This window comes from Peromyscus leucopus, chromosome 7 (genome assembly GCF_004664715.2).
Source record: "Peromyscus leucopus breed LL Stock chromosome 7, UCI_PerLeu_2.1, whole genome shotgun sequence".
NCBI lineage: Eukaryota > Metazoa > Chordata > Mammalia > Rodentia > Cricetidae > Peromyscus > Peromyscus leucopus.
The window spans coordinates 60782412-60800747 of record NC_051069.1 but is presented as its reverse complement, the minus strand read 5'-3'; the positions used below and the strand labels follow the sequence as shown (position 1 = coordinate 60800747).

Sequence of the window (18336 nt, the reverse complement as noted above, 5' to 3'; positions counted from 1 at the left end):
GCGTGTGTGTGTGTGTGTGTGTGTGTGTGTGTGTGTGTGTGTTATTTACACATTCAAGATTTGGGTGTGTGAGTGCAGGTATGCATGTGGTACACAACTCTGGTCCTCAGTTCCTTGCCTTCAGTCTTGTCTGGGGCAAATTCTCTTTAGTGTTCACCATTACACCACCAGGCTAGCTAGCCCATGAACTTCCAGTGATTCTTCTCTTTTCCTCCCATCTCATAAGAGCACTTGGACTACTGCACCGGTTTATGTGCATCCTGGGTATTTCAACCGAGGGTCTCATGTTTGCACAACCATCTCCCCATCAAACTATCGCCCCAGCCTGAGCTTAAGGAATTCTAAGGCTCTGGCCCCACAATGACCACTTTCATTTGTATTGCTCCATAACAAACCACACTAAATTTTGGTGGGTTACAACAATAATTATTTTGTGACTTTGCCAGGAACTTGGGATGGCTTGGTTGAGAAGATAGATATGCAAGTGAGTTGTCTAGGGCCCTTCATTCAGCTGAGTTCAATTCATGTGACCCTGGGCTGAACTGGAAGGTCTAAGATGGTCATTTGTCTAATGCTTTGCTGCTCCTCTATAAGACATGGATTTTGGGATCTGAACTGAGTTCTTTGGAAGATCATTATTCACTCTAAAACTCAAGCCATCTCTCCAACCCCAAAAGATGCTTACACAATGATACTTCCTCCATAGTGCCCTGGTGAGTGCTTGTGAACACAAAGTATCTTAAACAAACTTCCGAGTCAAGCTGTTATAGTTAAGATTTCTTCTATGGTCCATTTCTGCTCTCTCCTGAGATATATGCATTATTGAGATCATGAGAAATATTTTCCTAATCTCTTGTTCTACTTATCAAGAGAAGGTCACCAGGCACTCCTACGATTTGCCACTTAACTAAATAAAAAATGATAGTTGACAGAACTGACTGGAAACCTTGGTTTTCCTCAACATGGAGTCAAGAAAGCTACTCTTCAATGGAGTGGGTCTTCAAGTGCAAAGACTAAGTTAAAATGTGCTTATATGGTTTATTTTTAAAGTCATTTGAAACACAGTATAAACATGCAGCAAAGCTATTGTGGCAAGTTGGATTAGGAATGACATGAAGGTATTTACATGTCCACATACGTATGCATGTCTAGAAATACTGAGTACCGATAAATACAGAAACACTATAAAATAAGCAAAAAATTCAGCATGATAATTTATTGACTAATTTTCACAACATTTATTATTTAATTCTTCATGTTAATGGCTGCAAAGAAACTCCTGGTTTGGTACCTAAATATCTGACTTTTAAATAGACTTGAACAGTACATAAATAGATTATCAATGAAAGCCTTGGGTGTCTTCTCTGTCAGACTACTCATAAAGGTTTCATCTCAGAGTTCAAGGACTCTTGAAACTCCTCCATCCTGCAGTGTGTGCTGTAACTGTGGAGTTTAAGCACAGAGTATGAACAGGCAGTGCTCTCAGACCCATTGGAGTACAAGTCATTTCCTTAAAATGTAGGTGGAAGCGGACATACTGGGGCACACAGAAACTCCATCATGCTACGACACAGAGAGCAGTGCACAGTCTTCGTCAGAGGTAAGTGGGTTCAGGCATAGCTTCCATGCCAACCATGGAAGAGCAAACTATGGGAAGTACTCGTGAGAGATGGCCAATGGTGTGAAGTCAAGAACACCACCATCTAACTGAGGTTGTCCAGGGACCTTCAGCTCCAACTCCCTCCCACACTTCACTTCCTCAAGTAGACCTCCACATGAACATCACAAATCATTACAAATGATTCCTTGACTGTTGGTCCAGTAAGCACCAAGATTCTACCTCTCCCTATAACCCCAAGAAATACCCATCCTAAATCGTGGCCTATCTGTCATGAGTCAAGTCATGTCATGAGGAATGAAGTCATACTCTGCTGGTCCCCTAGTCTATAGGGAAGTTTACAAACACTGATGGAACAAATATAGGTTAGTTCCTTGCCAAGCATCATCCAGTGAGTACTGTCAGCATTCCTATTTATGGTTTCATAAAAAGATGGGTGTGGCTCTCTTACCATTCATTTTTTAAGTATCACTCAATGACTTGATCTTCTGTGTCATTCATAAATCTCTTCTCCCAAAGGTATTGCCACTTGAAGTGGGAAGGTAATGATAACAATGGATGAACACATTAAATGTGTTTAGCAAGTTGATAAGTACCTGTTATTAACTCTGAATCAAAGAGAGCAGCCGGCTGGAGTAGACTGCTCAACCAGGCTAATCTCATTTTTAAAAAGTGTTTTGATTTTGAAAAGCAAAAGTAAAACAAAGGAAGTAAAATTTCAACCCTTAGGGGAACATCTATGGTCACCAGGAATGTAATTTTTGAACAGGAGTCAAGCCTGCTGTTGTTTTTACTGAGAGATGATTTCCATGTCTTACCCGGTGATATGAGGTCATGGTAAGAGCAACAAGTGACTAATGTGTTGTAAATTAAAGGACAGATTCTGTTCCTAAGGTTGCATGCTCCTGGTGTTAGTCAACACACTGGATAGTGAATCATATGGAACGCTAGCTGCTAAGGCTCCCTCATTACCAGCTTGGTACAAAGGCAAGGAGTTCTGATCATGAAACCCCAAACCCCAAACACTTGCATGATGCTACAACTGGAAATTTCAGCACATGAATTAAAAATATTGCTTGAAATGACTTTAAGACTATGTATAGAAAATATATGAAACAGAAATAAGTCTCCTGATTTGACCTAGGTCCCATTCCCATAATCACTGCATATTTTAGAATATCTCCAAGAATACAAGATGTCTCATTTATATATAATAATCCAAAATCTAAAAGACTTGGGTCCCAAGAATTGTAGATAAAGTGTGCTCAGACTGCACTACAGATTAAAGTTCTCTGAGTTGACACCTGATGGCTTTTCTAACTTAGCCTCTGTGCAACACAAATATGTGAGGCCTGTGGTTGGGAACAAGGTCAGCAGTAGGGAATAGTCACAGAAGCACAGAGAGATTTTGTTTATTCCCAATATAGCAGGTGTTCAGTAGGCAGCCATAACATGTAAGGTTAACTACTGAAGAGAAAATGGAGGAGGTTTCACATATTTTTATCTTCACTATTTGGGGCCTGGATAGTTTGGGATTATGAGAAATATAAAGTATATTTTTATGTCCTCTCTTTAATCCACTCTCCCTGGAGGAGTCAGTCAGCAAAGGGGCTACTGGTGAATATTTCATTCATGCCTGTAGCAAAGCAAAGCAAACCAATACACACGGAGATTACGCTTCTTCACACTGCACGGACACTGCAGAAATAGAAAGATTATTTTACTTTTCAGATACTGACACACAATACATCAGGAAATCGTTCAGTTGAATGACTAATGTGAGTGAACTAAACTTGGTGGAATGATGGTTTAGCCCAAGAGTCACCTGTTAAATACATCAGTGTTCCAAATGCACAAATCACCCACGGTGATTGTATCAGACCCTCAACGCCACCCTCATACTGTAAGCAGTTATCTGGGTGCATGTTGTTTCATGTAGGGTTCAGAGTGAGGATATGACCGTTCTAACATGTTCCACTGTCTCTGAACAGGTAACAAACACTCTTCACTGCTTCAACGGCATCCCAGTTTTGGGCATGACTCTTCCTTGACTGGCAATGCTGCTCTCCCACACAGCAACCTTCTGTGGCTTCAGAGCATACGTCTTGGTCTTTGCAGTGCTCCTGAATGCTTCATTTGTAGGATTCTTACTTCATGGGGAAAGCAGCTCTAACCTCTCTCCAATATATTGTCACAATTTCCTTACACAGGTAATTAACAGAAAGAAAAAAATCTAAAAGATTAAAACTTCAAGCACAAGTGCAACATGAACCAGCATGTTTGTGTCTTGTTTCAGGGAAGGAACCTCAACAAATAATGACACAGAGTAAATCTCACCATTAGAAAAGAGAGCTGATTTCATACCCACATCCTACATAGAAAAAGCTCTAAGCCCTCAGTGAGCATCATAGGTTTAGCTTACAGGCAAGGGAGGCAGGAATGTTCTGGTCTGTTAAAATAAAATGAAAGTTGAGATTTGTTTGCACAGCAGCAGCAGAGGAAGATACTGGATCTTTGCTGTCAAGTTGGTCTTTGAAAGCAAATCAGCCTCCCTTCATGGATCCTGTCTAGCACAATGCAAGTGGGTGATGACAGGGGGGTGTAGACCAGGCCGCTAGGATGTTATGAAGGCTACCTTCTGTCCCAGGAAAGGTCGTCAGTGACAGCAACGACACTGGTGTACTAAGCCACCAGGCACCCACCTACCAAGGAATTCACAATACCTCACCGCAGTGCACAGGGACCAATGCTGGGAGGAAAGAGGAAGAGCCAAACTTCCTTCAGAGTTTCCCATCACACCATAATCTTTATGAGCTGTTTTCCATTCACTGCCTTTAGTTCATTGATGCTATTTCTGGATGGATCTGTCTGTCTACTGTTACTGGTTCATTCTAATTCATTATTTTATTTCATTTAACAGCATAAATGCCCCGAGGCACAGTGCTGTGTATATGTTCAGCCTATTATCTCTAGAAATACTGATGCAATGTAGAATGAATTGAGATTATAGACTGTGGCATATAAACATAGCTACACACACCTTTAAACACCGGAGTGTCAAGGAACTAGCGAAAACTCTGAAGGAATCTGTTAGATACCAAGGCCAAGTGCAGTGGGTCTGGGGAGACAACTTTTTAGACTATGGAGAATAAAGGCTTTTTCCTATTGTAGACACTCATAGGAATTCTATGTTGGAATTGTTGAAATTATGATAGAAGAAATGGCTGATATGTAACCTTTTGTTGATGACCTATAACTGGAGAGTAAACACTTCTTTGTTCTATGAGTTCTGTAATTCAGTGGAATTCAGAGAAAGAAAACCTTTGTACATTTCATTCCTGCTAATGAAACTTTCATTACTATGCTTTCAAACTGTGTGGCTTGGGGCTGGAGAGATGGCTCAGTGGTTAAGAGCACCGCTGCTCTTCCAGAGGACCAGCATTCGAGTCCCAGCACCCACGTAGCAACTCAGAACCATTTGTAACTCCAGTTCAAAGCTCTCTGACTCCCTTTTCTGATCTTCATGGGTAAAAGACATATGTACTACATACATACCTGTGAACAAAATATCATATAAATAAATAAATCTTAAAATATTCAAACTCTGTGGCCTAAGAATCTAGTACTTTGGTGTTTGTTTTCTGTTTCAATTAAACAAGGTTTAGAAGGCACAGCTTCCCAATTCAAATTTCCAAACAATGTCCTTATCATTTGTATAAGACCATCTCAGAGGCCAAAACTTCCCCATCATTAAAATACCTGAAGACTGCAGCATTGCAGGTACGGCTGTACGCCACACTCAGCATTGCAGGTGACGGCTGTACGCCACACTCAGCATTGCAGGTGACAGCTGTATACCACACTCAGCATTGCAGGTGACGATGGCTGTACACCATACTCAGCATTGCAGGTGACAGCTGTACGCCACACTTAGCATTGGAGGTGACGGCTGTACACCACACTCAGCATTGCAGGTGATGGCTGTATGCCACATTCAGCATTGCAGGTGACGGCTGTACGCCACACTTAGCATTGCAGGTGACGGCTGTACGCCACACTTAGCATTGCAGGTTGTATGCCACACTTCACCTTCACAGTTGCCCATGATTCTCCCTGTACTGTCACAATGCTGCTCAGGGAGAAGAAAATGTGCACATGGGATTTATTAGCCCGTGTGTTTTAATGGGAAATTTTGTAAAAGTCCCAAGATAGGTTTCCATGACTTCTAAAGGAGGAGTTGTTCATCTGTGGTTCACAAGTCAAACCTAGCCTGCCACAAAACTATTTAGTCTCAGGCTTTACAGACACACTTGGTAGATTTTTCCTCAGAACCCACAGAAGCCATCTAGCATTCTGGGTAGACTGCTTATGGTAGAATCAGTGTTTGACTTAACTCGGCTTTCTTTATAGACTCATATACATTATTGCTTTCAAATACTAACATCTTAGGAAACAAATAAAAATAAAGTTATGATAAAACAACAACTGATTTTCTTGAAATGTTTAGGACCAGCAAAACAACCACACATAAAAACAGTATATTTTTAAGAAACAAAAATAATAAGTGTACAATTTAAATTATACTTTTAAAGTAATGATTTTGAGGTTCTCCAGAAACTACCAGGCAACAGACGTCAGCATGGGTACCGCAGGTTTCTGACTTCCAAATTTGCAGTGTGCAGAACTGAGCTCAGTATCTGGGATTCTGCAGCTCTAGAGAACAGACTCTGTCAAAAATCACTTCTTATCAAAAAATAAAAAAGCAAGATTATTTTAAAAGTAAGAAAACAGCCAAAAGGAATGGCTGTGATGTAAATATTTGTGGTTCTCTTCCCATCAGTGGGAGCTACATAGTCTGCTGGTGAAGAACTTGAAACAAACAGATGGTTTTCATTTAGTGGCTGGTCCCCATATCTGTGTCAGATAAAATCATAGTACTTAATATGTGTTACCATGGATACCATGAAGATACTGCCATCCACTAATACTATTAGAGGAAGACAACATAGTTTTCAGGGACTAGTCCTGTTCTGCCTTCATAAGTCGCCTTCAGCCACCCTGGCTCCACTGATGGGTGTACTGGTCAAGGGAAGAAACAAATGAATGTTATTCGGGTGACACTCTCTTCAGATAATTCCTGTAAACTAATGATCACCTAAGAATCTATTCACTCAGGTTACTGAGATATAGCCCCTCTAAAGTTGGAAGGTTCTTTGTACTCACATAATCAATTAGATAAACTATATTTGTCTAAAACACCACCCCCCTCCTCTATTATTTTTGTAAACAAAGTGTACTTGTCAGACTAGCCTTGTAAGAGTCATTATGTAGCTCTGGCTGTCGTCTAGCTAGCAATCCCCCTGCCCCAACATCAGGAGTGCACTACCATGTCTGCCTTGTTTCTTTATCTTTGAACACAAGTGAGTAGATGCTCCCACAAGAAAGGCTGAGATCTAGAAGACCTAAGAATCAGGGTTTGGAATCTGATGCTGTCCTAACTCAGTGCTCCCAAGTCACTTCAGTAAATGACAGGTGTACTCACCGTTGGAAAAGATCGCCCCCTGGGGGAAGGACAATTCATGGCTATGCTCTGCTTTGCAGGAGTACATGGCTTTGGCTTGGCTGAAAGATCAAGACAGTTTATAAAAACAGCATTCAATTCAAATACAGTTAAAACTACTCTTAGTTAATGTTAATTAGAATGTAATATAAAGATGTATGCAAATAGGTCTACATGAGTGTGTTCTTCACAAACTGTGTGTGGTCCTATTGTAACCAGACCAGACCCTGTGCTTCACTGACCGATTAGAAACCCTTCTTGTGTTTCTAACACACCTCGAAGAGACAATACAACTCCTAATGAATAGCATAGACTCACTTTAAATATGCTGCAATTTGTTAGAAAGCTGCTGAATAGGCTGCTTTTGTGTGTGCCCCCCCCTCCCCCGGCGACAGACACACACACACACACACACACACACACACACACACACACACACACACTTTAATTTTTAGGTTAACTCAGACCCAAAGACATGGTAAATATATTGAGTAGGTGTGATGTTGGAATAGCAGCTGAGGTTACCCATGAATAGCCATCAAGTGTCACCTCATTGTCTGCATGGTAAAGGACACAGTTGGAGGCTTTGCAACCCAGAAAGGTATTTATGTCACCCCTTAAAGACAACAACAGCAAACCTACACCCAGCACCACATGCTCTATGCAGCTGGAGGCTCTGGTGTCCTAAGAGCAGCCAGAATTGGAGGCTTTTTTGTGAGGTCTGATCTAGAAACAGTGCAGTTGACACTAAAGCTCCATCATCCAATGACCAGGAAGGAAGTCACCAGGCCAGTCTCCTCTCATGTTCTAGACTTGCAACTTTCTGACTCCATCTACCATCTCTTCTAGGAGAAGAGTCCAAGATAATGTCATTTCTGTTTCTATTGATTTGATGGCTTCCCTGGTACCCTACAACCTCCAGCTTCCTGTTCTGGTTACCTGCCATCCTATTATCTACAGAGCAAGCAGAGGGCAATTCCACCCCAATTAGAAACCTCATGGTGTCCTAGCCACCTTGCCATTCCTCACAGCTTCAATGGCTGCAGGCCAGGCTTTCTCCTGACCATTCTTCAGTGTTCTTTGCCTGGTTCATAAGTGAAACCATCTCCTCAAGGCCACTGTTGCCCTTTCTTTTCCTCACTCTGTAAGTTCTGCTGCCAGGCACCTTCCCCTTCACCTATGCAGAGCCACTGATGTCTGTAAGTTTCTCTACTACAGAGAATTCTATGCTCTCTTCTCCCAGCACCCATTTCCGACAGTCTCACCTGTCCCCCAGGCTCCTTGAACTCTAAGTCTACAACTTTCCTGTCTCCTTTTATAAATACAAGCAGACTTGAGAAACTAAACTACCATTTTCCCGATGCTTATCCTCAGACACTTGGCATCCTTCTCTGCCCGCCTCTTACTTGCCCTCTCCAAGCATGCGTCCATCCTGACCACAGCCCTGAAAAGTCCTGCTGACAAGTTTCTGCCTTGCTGAGTCTTGCACTCAGAATGGCCGATTATCCCATCCCTTCTTCAGTCTCTGAAAAGCCACTTGAACCATCTGTGTGCATGCTTTACTGATTACCGCCATCTGCACAGTGGCAGCCAGAGCCCATGTGGTTCTTTGAGGTGAGGCTTTTGTTTGGCTCAAGGCTATCCACTAAAATGATGGTTAGACATCGCCTGCCTCTACTCATTCTATCATCCTTCAATGTCTATAATAGGGGTCTCTGTGAATGCCTTAGAAGGAACACCAAACAGGTATGTGGGAGGCCAGGAAAAGGCCCTCATGTGTAATTCAGTTCCGTCCAACAGTACAAAAGGGCATCAGAGGAGCTTGATGTGTTTCCCATTTAAAAACATATTCATTAGAAGCTTGAATATCTCATAAGATTATAATTAATAATTTCAATTATAATCACAACAATAGTTATTATTGAGGTAGAAAGCACCTGCCAGATATTTCAAAAACATTATTGTTTATATTCATAGCCAGTGTGGTAAGTGCAGAATTATGACCTTCATTTTAGATAGGGAACATGGACTTCTGAAATGCATAACTATGGGGCATTACAAATGGTGGCCCAAAAGTTTGAATGAGGGCCCATCTGACCCTGATGGTGATGTATATTCCACAGTGTATAGCATTCAGTGATAATTAAGGATGCTATCCATGGGTGCCTGAACTGGTTGACAAGGGAACCTGGAAGTCTCTGCTGAAGCCTATGAGAAGTTGATTTCAGCTTTAAAATGTACAGTTATTAAAATGCATAGGCTGTTTGTTAAACATCTAAGTGTGTCTTTACCATAGGACAGCCCTCTCACTTCACTAACATTTTGTGTTGCTAAGTCTCCTGGGCTTATCTTTGTAATTATAGTTCTAGCCAGCTTCCATATCTTTAGGCTCCTCCTCAAACACATATTCAACAATCACACTGAAGTGTGCAGGGAAAAAATGCATCTGTCCTGAACACATACAGATCTTTTTTTGTTAGCACTCCCAAAGCAACATGGACATAATATCTGTTTACATAGCCTTATATGCTAAGTAGTTTAAATGTTCTAGTGATGACTACTTCAAGGCAGATATAAGTAGCTACTATGTAAATGCTGTGCATGGCATATGAGAGGGTGAAAAACTATGAATTTTATACAGTGGAAAGAAAGTCTTAGAACCAATCTTTTATGGATAGAGAGGGAGGCTTGTTGAGTTTTTACTTTACAGATGACTACTTAGCACTTCACAATAGAAGGGCTCCATCTAGTGGAGCAATTTGACCATACAGTGCCTTCCTAATGCTGCAACCCTTTAACAGTTCCTCATGTTGTAGTGACTCCAACCATAAAATTATTTCATTGCTACTTTAAAACTGTAATTTTGCTACTGTTATGAATCATAATGTAAGTATCTAATATGCAGGACGGTCTTAGGTGATCATCTTTAGGTGAAAGGGTTATTTGAGCCTCCAAAGGGGTCATGACCCACAGGTTGAGAACCACGGCTGGATAGACAGGTATGCAAGGCTCTTACAGTAATACCCAAAAGCAACAGCAATCTCAAAGAAATGAAGTTCGCTGTGGCACACACAGAACCCCTGTGCCTTCCCGGGAAGAAAGCAGGTGCAGAGATCTGGACTGGTGTATACAAGTGCTCCGGGTGTAAGCAGTGCAGCAATTATCCTCCCGAGATAGCAGTGTGATTCCTCACCGGAAGTCAGAACAGACAAACAAAAACAACCATGCAAACTATCTATATTTGAGACTTTGAACAAAATTTAAGGGTTTGAAGGTCACCGTTACCCCTACTAACTAGTTTGTGCCTACAATCATCTGGCAGAAGGGATTCTAAAAGGAACACTGTGTCCCTCCCTTTGGTTATCAGACTATTGAAACAATGGTCCCCAAGGAACTAGAATTCCTCCAGGAGTCTTATATTGGGAGATGGAAAAGCAAAAGCCTGGTATTCCCAAAGGGGGACCTTCTCTTCCTGGAATGGATTCTACACAGTTACGATAACTTATCAGACCATCATTTAAGAAAGACAGTGATGACAGACCAGAGCACTCTTTGAGACTGCTTCATTACATATCTCTTTAAACAAAAACTTTTGTCAGGACCCCAAAGATGGACTGGTTGGGGGATGTCACCAGACCTCTTTATTTGTTCCTTTCCCCAAATGTGGCCACATTAAACAAACCTCCTCTCTCTCCTTTTTACCATTTCCTGTCTCTTTAATTAGCCTACCTAGGACAGGTGGATAGGCCTGATTTATCTCATTGAAGCTTCGTGGGATGATCTGCAAGAGCCTTAACCCTAACAGCTCTGATGATATCCTGGGGTTGGTAAGGGCTTAAGACAGCCTTGTTGGGAAAGCTCACATGCTTTTGTAAAAATGACAGAAAACAAGAGATATAACAACAAAATAACCAAAAAAAAAAAAAAAAATGACAGCAAAAACCTTCGGTTGAGTAACTTTCAGAAGAAATATACAGCAATAAACTACCCATGATTCCTTTGCTTCACAGACTTAGTTATCCAGTTGTGGAAGCTCAAAAATGCTCCAGAACAGCTGAAAGGATGAGGAGTGAGGCAGGTTTGCTCTGCAAGCGATCTCACTTATGTGCTTGTACTGAATACCTCCTCTAAAAAGAAAACCTTGGGAAACAAGTCGTTTTCATGCAATTCAGTTATTCAGATTAAAACCCAAAGTCCACTGCAGATTAACAGCATGGGCACAGGAGGAGGAGACAGGTGCTTGAGAAGGAAGCAGCCAGGAGCAGAGACCTGGAAGGCTGGAAACAGAGCCAAGTCCTGTCCACACGGAACAGAGGCTCCTGGGCTAGTTAGCTTTGCAATCCTGCACTGTACTGTGCAGTATTTTCTAGAAGATTCTTCCAGAGAAGCAATAACTTTTAAAAGTCAAGAATATATTATTGACAGTTACCCCCAAAATGACTATTATCAGAAGTGTACAAAGAGACAACTAATTATAGTGACTTCCACTCTTAGGAAATTTATTTTGAATCCTTATTCTTTTGAAGGGGAGGGGCAGGGTCTCATGTATCCAAGGCTGGCCTCAAATTTGTCATGTAGCCAAGGATGATCCTCATGATGTCACTTCCTGCATGCTATGATTATAGGTGTACACTACCACATCCAGCTTATGTGGGGCTGGGAATCAAACCAGGGCCTTGTGTATACCAGGCAAGCACTCCACCAACTGAATTACAGCTCCAACTACAATTCTTTTCCAAGCATTTTAGAAGAAAGGCGCCATGGTAACCATCTGATATGATGCTATTTGCAGATGTGTTCTTCCTGGCTAAGTCACTGGACAATGGCTCATTTCATTTTCTGAAAAGCTGAGGTAGAGGTTGCCACAAACTACATTACATCAACACAGTGCAATGCTATCCCTGCTATTCTATTTATTCACTGTTAAATCTTGAGAACTTACCGTCCTGAAGAGACTGGCTTAAGTGACCCAGCATTTTCAAATAGTTGGGCCTTTGCCGCCACTCTGAAAAACAGTTTTAAATGTACTGAGTACATTTTAAAAACAGTATTTTAAGAATCAGAATTCTTTAATATTTTTAAATGAAGTCAATCAGAAAAGCCATTCTGCTCAATGGGATATCCAGGATTATCGTGCAAATAAGACAAAACAGTTAGAAACCGCCACCCAAATTGGAGCTACAGTAGAGCTGCTTTTTGCTTTAATGTGAAAGAGTTTTGCTGCAGCCTGCAGCTCATAGAGCCTGCGACTATAATAAACCTATAGTCTGCTTCCTGGGGCTCTTACTGTCCTCTTCCTTTTTACCTCAGGAAACAGAGGTTACAGCAGGGAGAACATTCTCTCCCCACTCGGCTCCCAGCAGGAAGCATGTTATTGGCTCCTGTGGAGTACCAGGGGAGAATCAAAGAATCCATCAACATGATGGAGGAGGAGCTGTGGTTTGTTCTAATAGCACAGGGAGCTAAGATTATTTCCTGTGTTGCCTTTGCTATGAAGCAAAAATGAAAAAAAACTATGAAAATACGCCTCCTAAATGAACTTCCTGGTTTGCATCTTGCTTCAGTCCCAGTGTGTGTGTGTGTTGGATGGTGGAGAGAACGGGAAGCTACTAGCTACAGAATGGGAGCAGCTGCCGTGAAGTGTCCTTGATCATCATATTATTTCTTAATTTCACCGAAAAAAATTAAATTATATGAATGAGCCTCTAACTTGGTTTCAAAATGACATGTTTTTAAGTGATTATAATTAAGTAATTAAATTATTAATTAATTAATTTTTTGTGTGCATTGGGAAATCACAGGACAACTTTTGTGAGCTGGCTCTCTCCTCCTACCATGTGCGTCCTGGGATGGAACTCAGGTCCTCAGGCTTGGTGGCAATCACCTTTATCCACTGAGCCATCTCACTGGTCCCGATCTCTAGTTAGAACTCTTCATACAGTCCCAACAGACAATTCTGAGGGCCTCCCCACCAAAAACAACAACAACAACAACAACAACAACAACGAGCAGAAGACAGAAAATCTTCTGTCTCCTGAAAGACACGAGGATAGCCTCTCATCTCCTCTGAATGTCCATCTAAACTTTAATTTCTTGTATTGACTTTAGCTGAACACGAAGCAGACATGCAAAAAAAGACACACTCTGCAGCTAAGGATGTAGAGCGAGAGTAATGGGCGGAAGGATTTGGGATCCCCTTCCTGTGGACGTGGACTTAGTAAGTAAGATACCTTACTAAACTTTCAACAAATAATGAAAATGGCAGAAACACCCTTATATATGACAGATGGGTATGGCACAGAGAATCTGGAGGTTAGGGAACCCAGGACTCTTACACTTTCCAGACATCTGTTCTGGTCTCTAAAGGGGTTTGCTCATACTGCTGAACTTGAAATGAGACTGCAGACCTTTAGAAGAGACCACCAGGGGAAGATGTCTAGTGAGAGCTCACAGACAATAGAAAATGCTAGCAACTGCCAGGACCGTGAAAGCCGAGGACGAGGCACTTCCGGTCTGGATCTTCATCCTTCTTTCTTCAGACTCCCCTTCACCCCTCTGCACCTATTTATATAGCTATGTTCTACAAGCTTTTGACTTCTGGTCACTGTTTTGATGAGAAGGACTCTCTTCCCATTGCCTTTTGTGATCCTGTTTGTCTCTAACCTTGTTGCCATCAGTGAGATCTCAGAGAAGCACAAGATGGAGGGGAGAAAACCCTCACGTGCAGGGAGCAACCCTACTGAGGGAGCTCAAAGCTGGATGTGTAGCTGTAATGGAAGGTTCCTAGCTCCAAAGGCCATAACCACTGCATTCTCTATCTATTTTCACATGTCACATTAAGCCACAGCTCTGGTTGTGGGGTAGCCTTTAAAGCAGTAACCCATGAGAACTCACGAGGTGGATGACAGCTGGAGCCTACAGCAGCTCTCTCATTCTTTACTGAAGTGGACAGAGTCCTACAAGCTAAAGGGACCAGCTCTCTAGACGAACCATTTGACTACAGGACCCCCAAATTCTTTTAGGACAGACTCGACCCCTCTGCACCTTTAGGAGACACAGTGAATACAAACTCCTTCTAACTCACACTGAGCCCGGTCGCTGGTAGCCATTGCTGGAGGCAGTGTCCAGCCTTAGCCTCCTGCACATTTTCGGAGGTAGCTCTGGGTTTGGTGTGGCTTTGGGTGACTCTTTGGAACCTACAGAAGTTAAGCTTTGAATGGATCCACTGTAGCTCTTGTTTCCTAAAAAGAAAGCCCAAGAAAACATGCAGGGTGCTATTAGTCAAAATAATAACAAAAACAGTACAGTGCATAACAAAAGGCAGCATTTTCCTCCAAGAAATGGAAAGGTACAGAAAGGTTTTTGGGTACAGTGGTCTATCACTTAGGAAGATCAAAATCTACAGCAATTACAAGATATCATCCCACAAAGATGGAAAGATTCAGGGGAAAAATGTCATAGCACTCTGAAGTTTCTAAATGCAAGCTCAACTACAAAGTAGACAAGCTTCACTGTTCTCCTCCATTAACCTTGTCCCTGATCAGCCACCCTGAATGTCCAGCCAGGAACACTGGGGCAATGCTATCTCCAGGGCTCCAGGCCTGCTCACCTTCAGCTGCAGAGATGGATCTGAGAGAGGAAGCAGAGGTTCTCTTCAGTCCTGAGAGCCCGTAGGGTCCTTTCTTGACGAGGTCTATTGGGGGAGAAACGTCCCCTGGGCTGGTGACTGAGGCCACACTCTGGCAATCTGACTCCACATCTGTTTTGGTTGCATCTTCTCGAGAACTTGACTCTGGACTAGTTGTCCAGAGACCCAGACTTTTCTGTCCATTGGAAGATGATGGAGACGCGATCCAGGGAATACCACCCGACTTCTCCCTGAGCTGGCAGGAAGTCGACTTCGTGGTGCTGTTTTGTTCAGAGGAATGGGAAGAGAGGGACTCTATGCTGCCCATGGGTGTGCTGTCTGGGCTGCTGCTGTAAGAATCACCTGGGAGGAGACAGAAAGAGCAACAGAGGCAGTGGGTCAGCAACACCGAACAGATGGCTGAAGGCCTCCTGCCCTCAGTCACCGTGCCTTTCACAGCCACTGACCCACCAGCCCCACCGACACGGTGGGCCTTGACCTGGCAGGGCGGATTATCTTCAGTACGAGGGGAGGGCTTTAAAGTTCGCCTTTGATGGTGGTAAATGTGATTTTCCACATCCTCTAGGATGATTTTTACACAGCCCTGTGAACTAACCACTCTTATGGAGCATTTGTGGACTGACTTGAAGCTGGACAAAAATTGTCTGTGACACAAGACTCAGAAGTAAGAGAAATAGGCTTCCTTCATGATAATATATATATATCTCAGTGGAAGAGACATATTTCTATTAGAGATGTATTTTTGCCTTCTTTTATTTTTCTGATCACAGTTGGCTCCAGGTCTGTTCAAAGGCACTTGAATTTCAGCAGCAAATTACAAGCTGCTGACAGCTTTTGAAAGAAGGGTTTTTTCTTCATTTTTCCTACTATGAACATAGTAACACAAGAAACCAGCGGTTGGACTAGGGTGTAACTCAAGGGGAGTGTGTGTCTGGCTGCACAAGACCCTGGGTTTAAGCCCTAGCAGGGAAGAAAAATAATCAAACAACAAAAACATGGCTGCCTAACTGGGTTTAGTTTTTAATGTCTCTAAAAGCAAAAGCATCAAAAGTCAGAGAAACTGCATTAAATCTTGAAAATATACCTAAGTCAAAATTTACTAGACCATTTTCTATTAAATATGGATCATGGGAAACCACCGGGACCTGGTGGAAAACACGTAAGTGAGAGCGACCACAGCTTCACGTTTGTCGTGGGCTCAAGCTGTGGTCAACCACCCTGGCTCGAGCTTGGCTCAGAATAAGGAGGTCATGATTTTATGTGTGCTGTTGGTTTTCTTTTTATTTCTTTCCTCTCTTTGGGGCACTCTGACATCCAAGAGCTGATTCTTTAAGAACACAATGTGAGAGAAAGCTAGAAAATGTCTTTTCAGTGTGGTGTCCTCCAGCTTCCTTATCTGCCACTCCAACAACAGAACAAAACCTGCCCCAAGTAGCACCCGGCATCCTTAATCACCACAGCAGAAAAAGAGAAGAGCAAACCACTTCTTTTTCCCTTTGTGGCAATAATGAATTTGCTTGCCATGAGGCTGTCAGGGACTGCTTCAGTGCTAGAAGAGGCGTGTGGGGGAAAAGCACCCAAGAACATCTGCCTATTCCTAATTACCAAAGAAGCGAGGTCAGGATAAACTGAAGGACAAGCTCTCCCCACAATGGGGCACACTTACTATCGGGCTCTGCCAGGCAAGGCGTGTACCTCCCTCTGGGCTTCCGAGAGCCTGTGGACAGACAGATGGCGCGAGTCCTTCGGGATCCAGATCGAGACTGAGGCTGAGGAAGAGGAATGTTTGGGTCTGGAGCGGTATGAAAAATCTACAGAGAAGAAAAATCGATCGAGGTCACTAAAGAGTGAAGCCATCCTCTGTGTCCATATGACAGAAGCTTCAACAGCTATGAAAAGAATCTTAGGAGTGTAGGAGATGCTTGATACAACAGCTACCCTGTGCTTTCTTTTGCATCTACTGAATAAAACCTCTTCTCTGGGTTTTCATCTTTGTTGTTCCCCACAGCTTATGGTGAAGGTGAGGTCTGAGAACTTAAGAAACCTGTCAACCATGAGCAAGTGTCTACACCAAGAAACGGCTTCTTCCTATTGCCGTGTTCCCTTTTTGCTTTCATTTCAGGAAATTGTAACCCAAGGGCAAGTTTATGGCTTCCAAGAGAGTAGCTCTTTGCAATGCAGGGGAATGTCCTGAGATGCTGAGGACTCTGGGCCATCCAGGAGGTGGGGTTAGCTGGAGGAAGTGGAATGAGTAGTCTTCAGAAGTGTCTACATAGTATGGGACTGTGAGCTTGCAACTTTATGCAGTGACTGAGGACATCACTGTGTGGTCACTAGGAAAGAACTTTAGGGAGAAATATGGGGTCATTCTCCCAGAAGAACCAGATCAGGCATAATGGGCTAACTCAACTCTCACAACTGCCCATCTCCATAGTTACTCCAAGAGCTTAAGCTTTTAAGGAAAACTTCTTTTAGGAGAACCTCATGATTCAAGACTCTACTTTGTAACTATCCCCCACCCTCATTTTGAGACACTTGAGGCCCAAGTGAGCTTCAAATTCAATTTCATGATTCTGATTCTCAAAGGCTGAGATTATAGGTATGTACTACCATATCTGATCTCACTTTTTTCTTTTATTTGGAAGATTGGAGTTACTAAACAAATAAGAGTCTAATTGCAGAGGGATAAAGAGAAGAGGCTAAATCACATTTAAACACAAATAATGTTGCAGTGTCTTCTGAATCCAAGCAGTAAGCTGTGTACAATCCACTAAAGAAGGAAACTTCAGAAAGTCACGGTTGGAGGAAAGTCAGGCTACTCATCAGACTTGAAACACAGAATACATAGGTAACAGTGAGAATCAAAGTCCCCATAGAGAAGGAATTTACAAAACTGACAAGACGGGCAGTTTTCAGGAACCTCAGATCACGAAGTAAAGCTCACAGACAGTATAAGTGTCCTTAAATTAAAGTTGGCAGTGTATGGAGATCTCAGCCACCTTTTCGTAGTGTTCAATCAGGATTTCAACCACTATGTTCTGAAACTTGATGTTCATCATGGCGGCCACGGTTTCCTCCTGTGCTCTCATCAGGGTTGGGCCAAATATAACGCCGAGATTCGAGATGGTCATGAGATTTTGTTGGCTGTGTAATGATACTCTGAAAATAAAGAACATAAACTCTTAATATAAACTTTAAATAGCTAGGAAACATTCTTTTCTATCAAACGCGGTGTGTTTAAAAACAACAACAACTGTAAGCTACATATGCCACTGGAGGCCTGCTTCCCTGGTCAGCATTGCCTACTCCTAATGGGTATAAGTAGAAACTGTATCAAAAAGGAAGACAATTATTTAAAGATAAAGAGTCAATTAATACCCAGTACTGGTCACATTGCTGTGTGGTAGAACTAGACTTTCCCCCGTCTCCTACTGTACTTTGGCATCTCGTGTTGAACCTCCCTCTTCTCTTCTTCCTGGGCCCCAAACAGGTCCTTAAGGGGATGGAAAT

General features: G+C 42.5%; 1 protein-coding gene across 1 annotated transcript in view; it reads right to left on the bottom strand.

Annotated features, from left to right (window-relative positions):
• Positions 1 to 1201: 1201 nt before the first annotated feature.
• The window catches only part of Arhgap42 (Rho GTPase activating protein 42), a 221895-nt gene continuing 204760 nt past the window's right edge, over positions 1202 to 18336 (bottom strand). Inside the window, exons 18-24 of the mRNA XM_028873103.2 lie at positions 17826 to 17985; positions 16493 to 16637; positions 14788 to 15168; positions 14263 to 14419; positions 12121 to 12183; positions 7161 to 7240; positions 1202 to 6697 (exon numbers count right to left, since the gene is read on the bottom strand). Of these exons, the coding sequence (XP_028728936.1) occupies positions 6609 to 6697; positions 7161 to 7240; positions 12121 to 12183; positions 14263 to 14419; positions 14788 to 15168; positions 16493 to 16637; positions 17826 to 17985 (1075 nt within the window). The 3' untranslated portion in view covers positions 1202 to 6608. The remainder of the gene's footprint in view (positions 6698 to 7160; positions 7241 to 12120; positions 12184 to 14262; positions 14420 to 14787; positions 15169 to 16492; positions 16638 to 17825; positions 17986 to 18336) is intronic.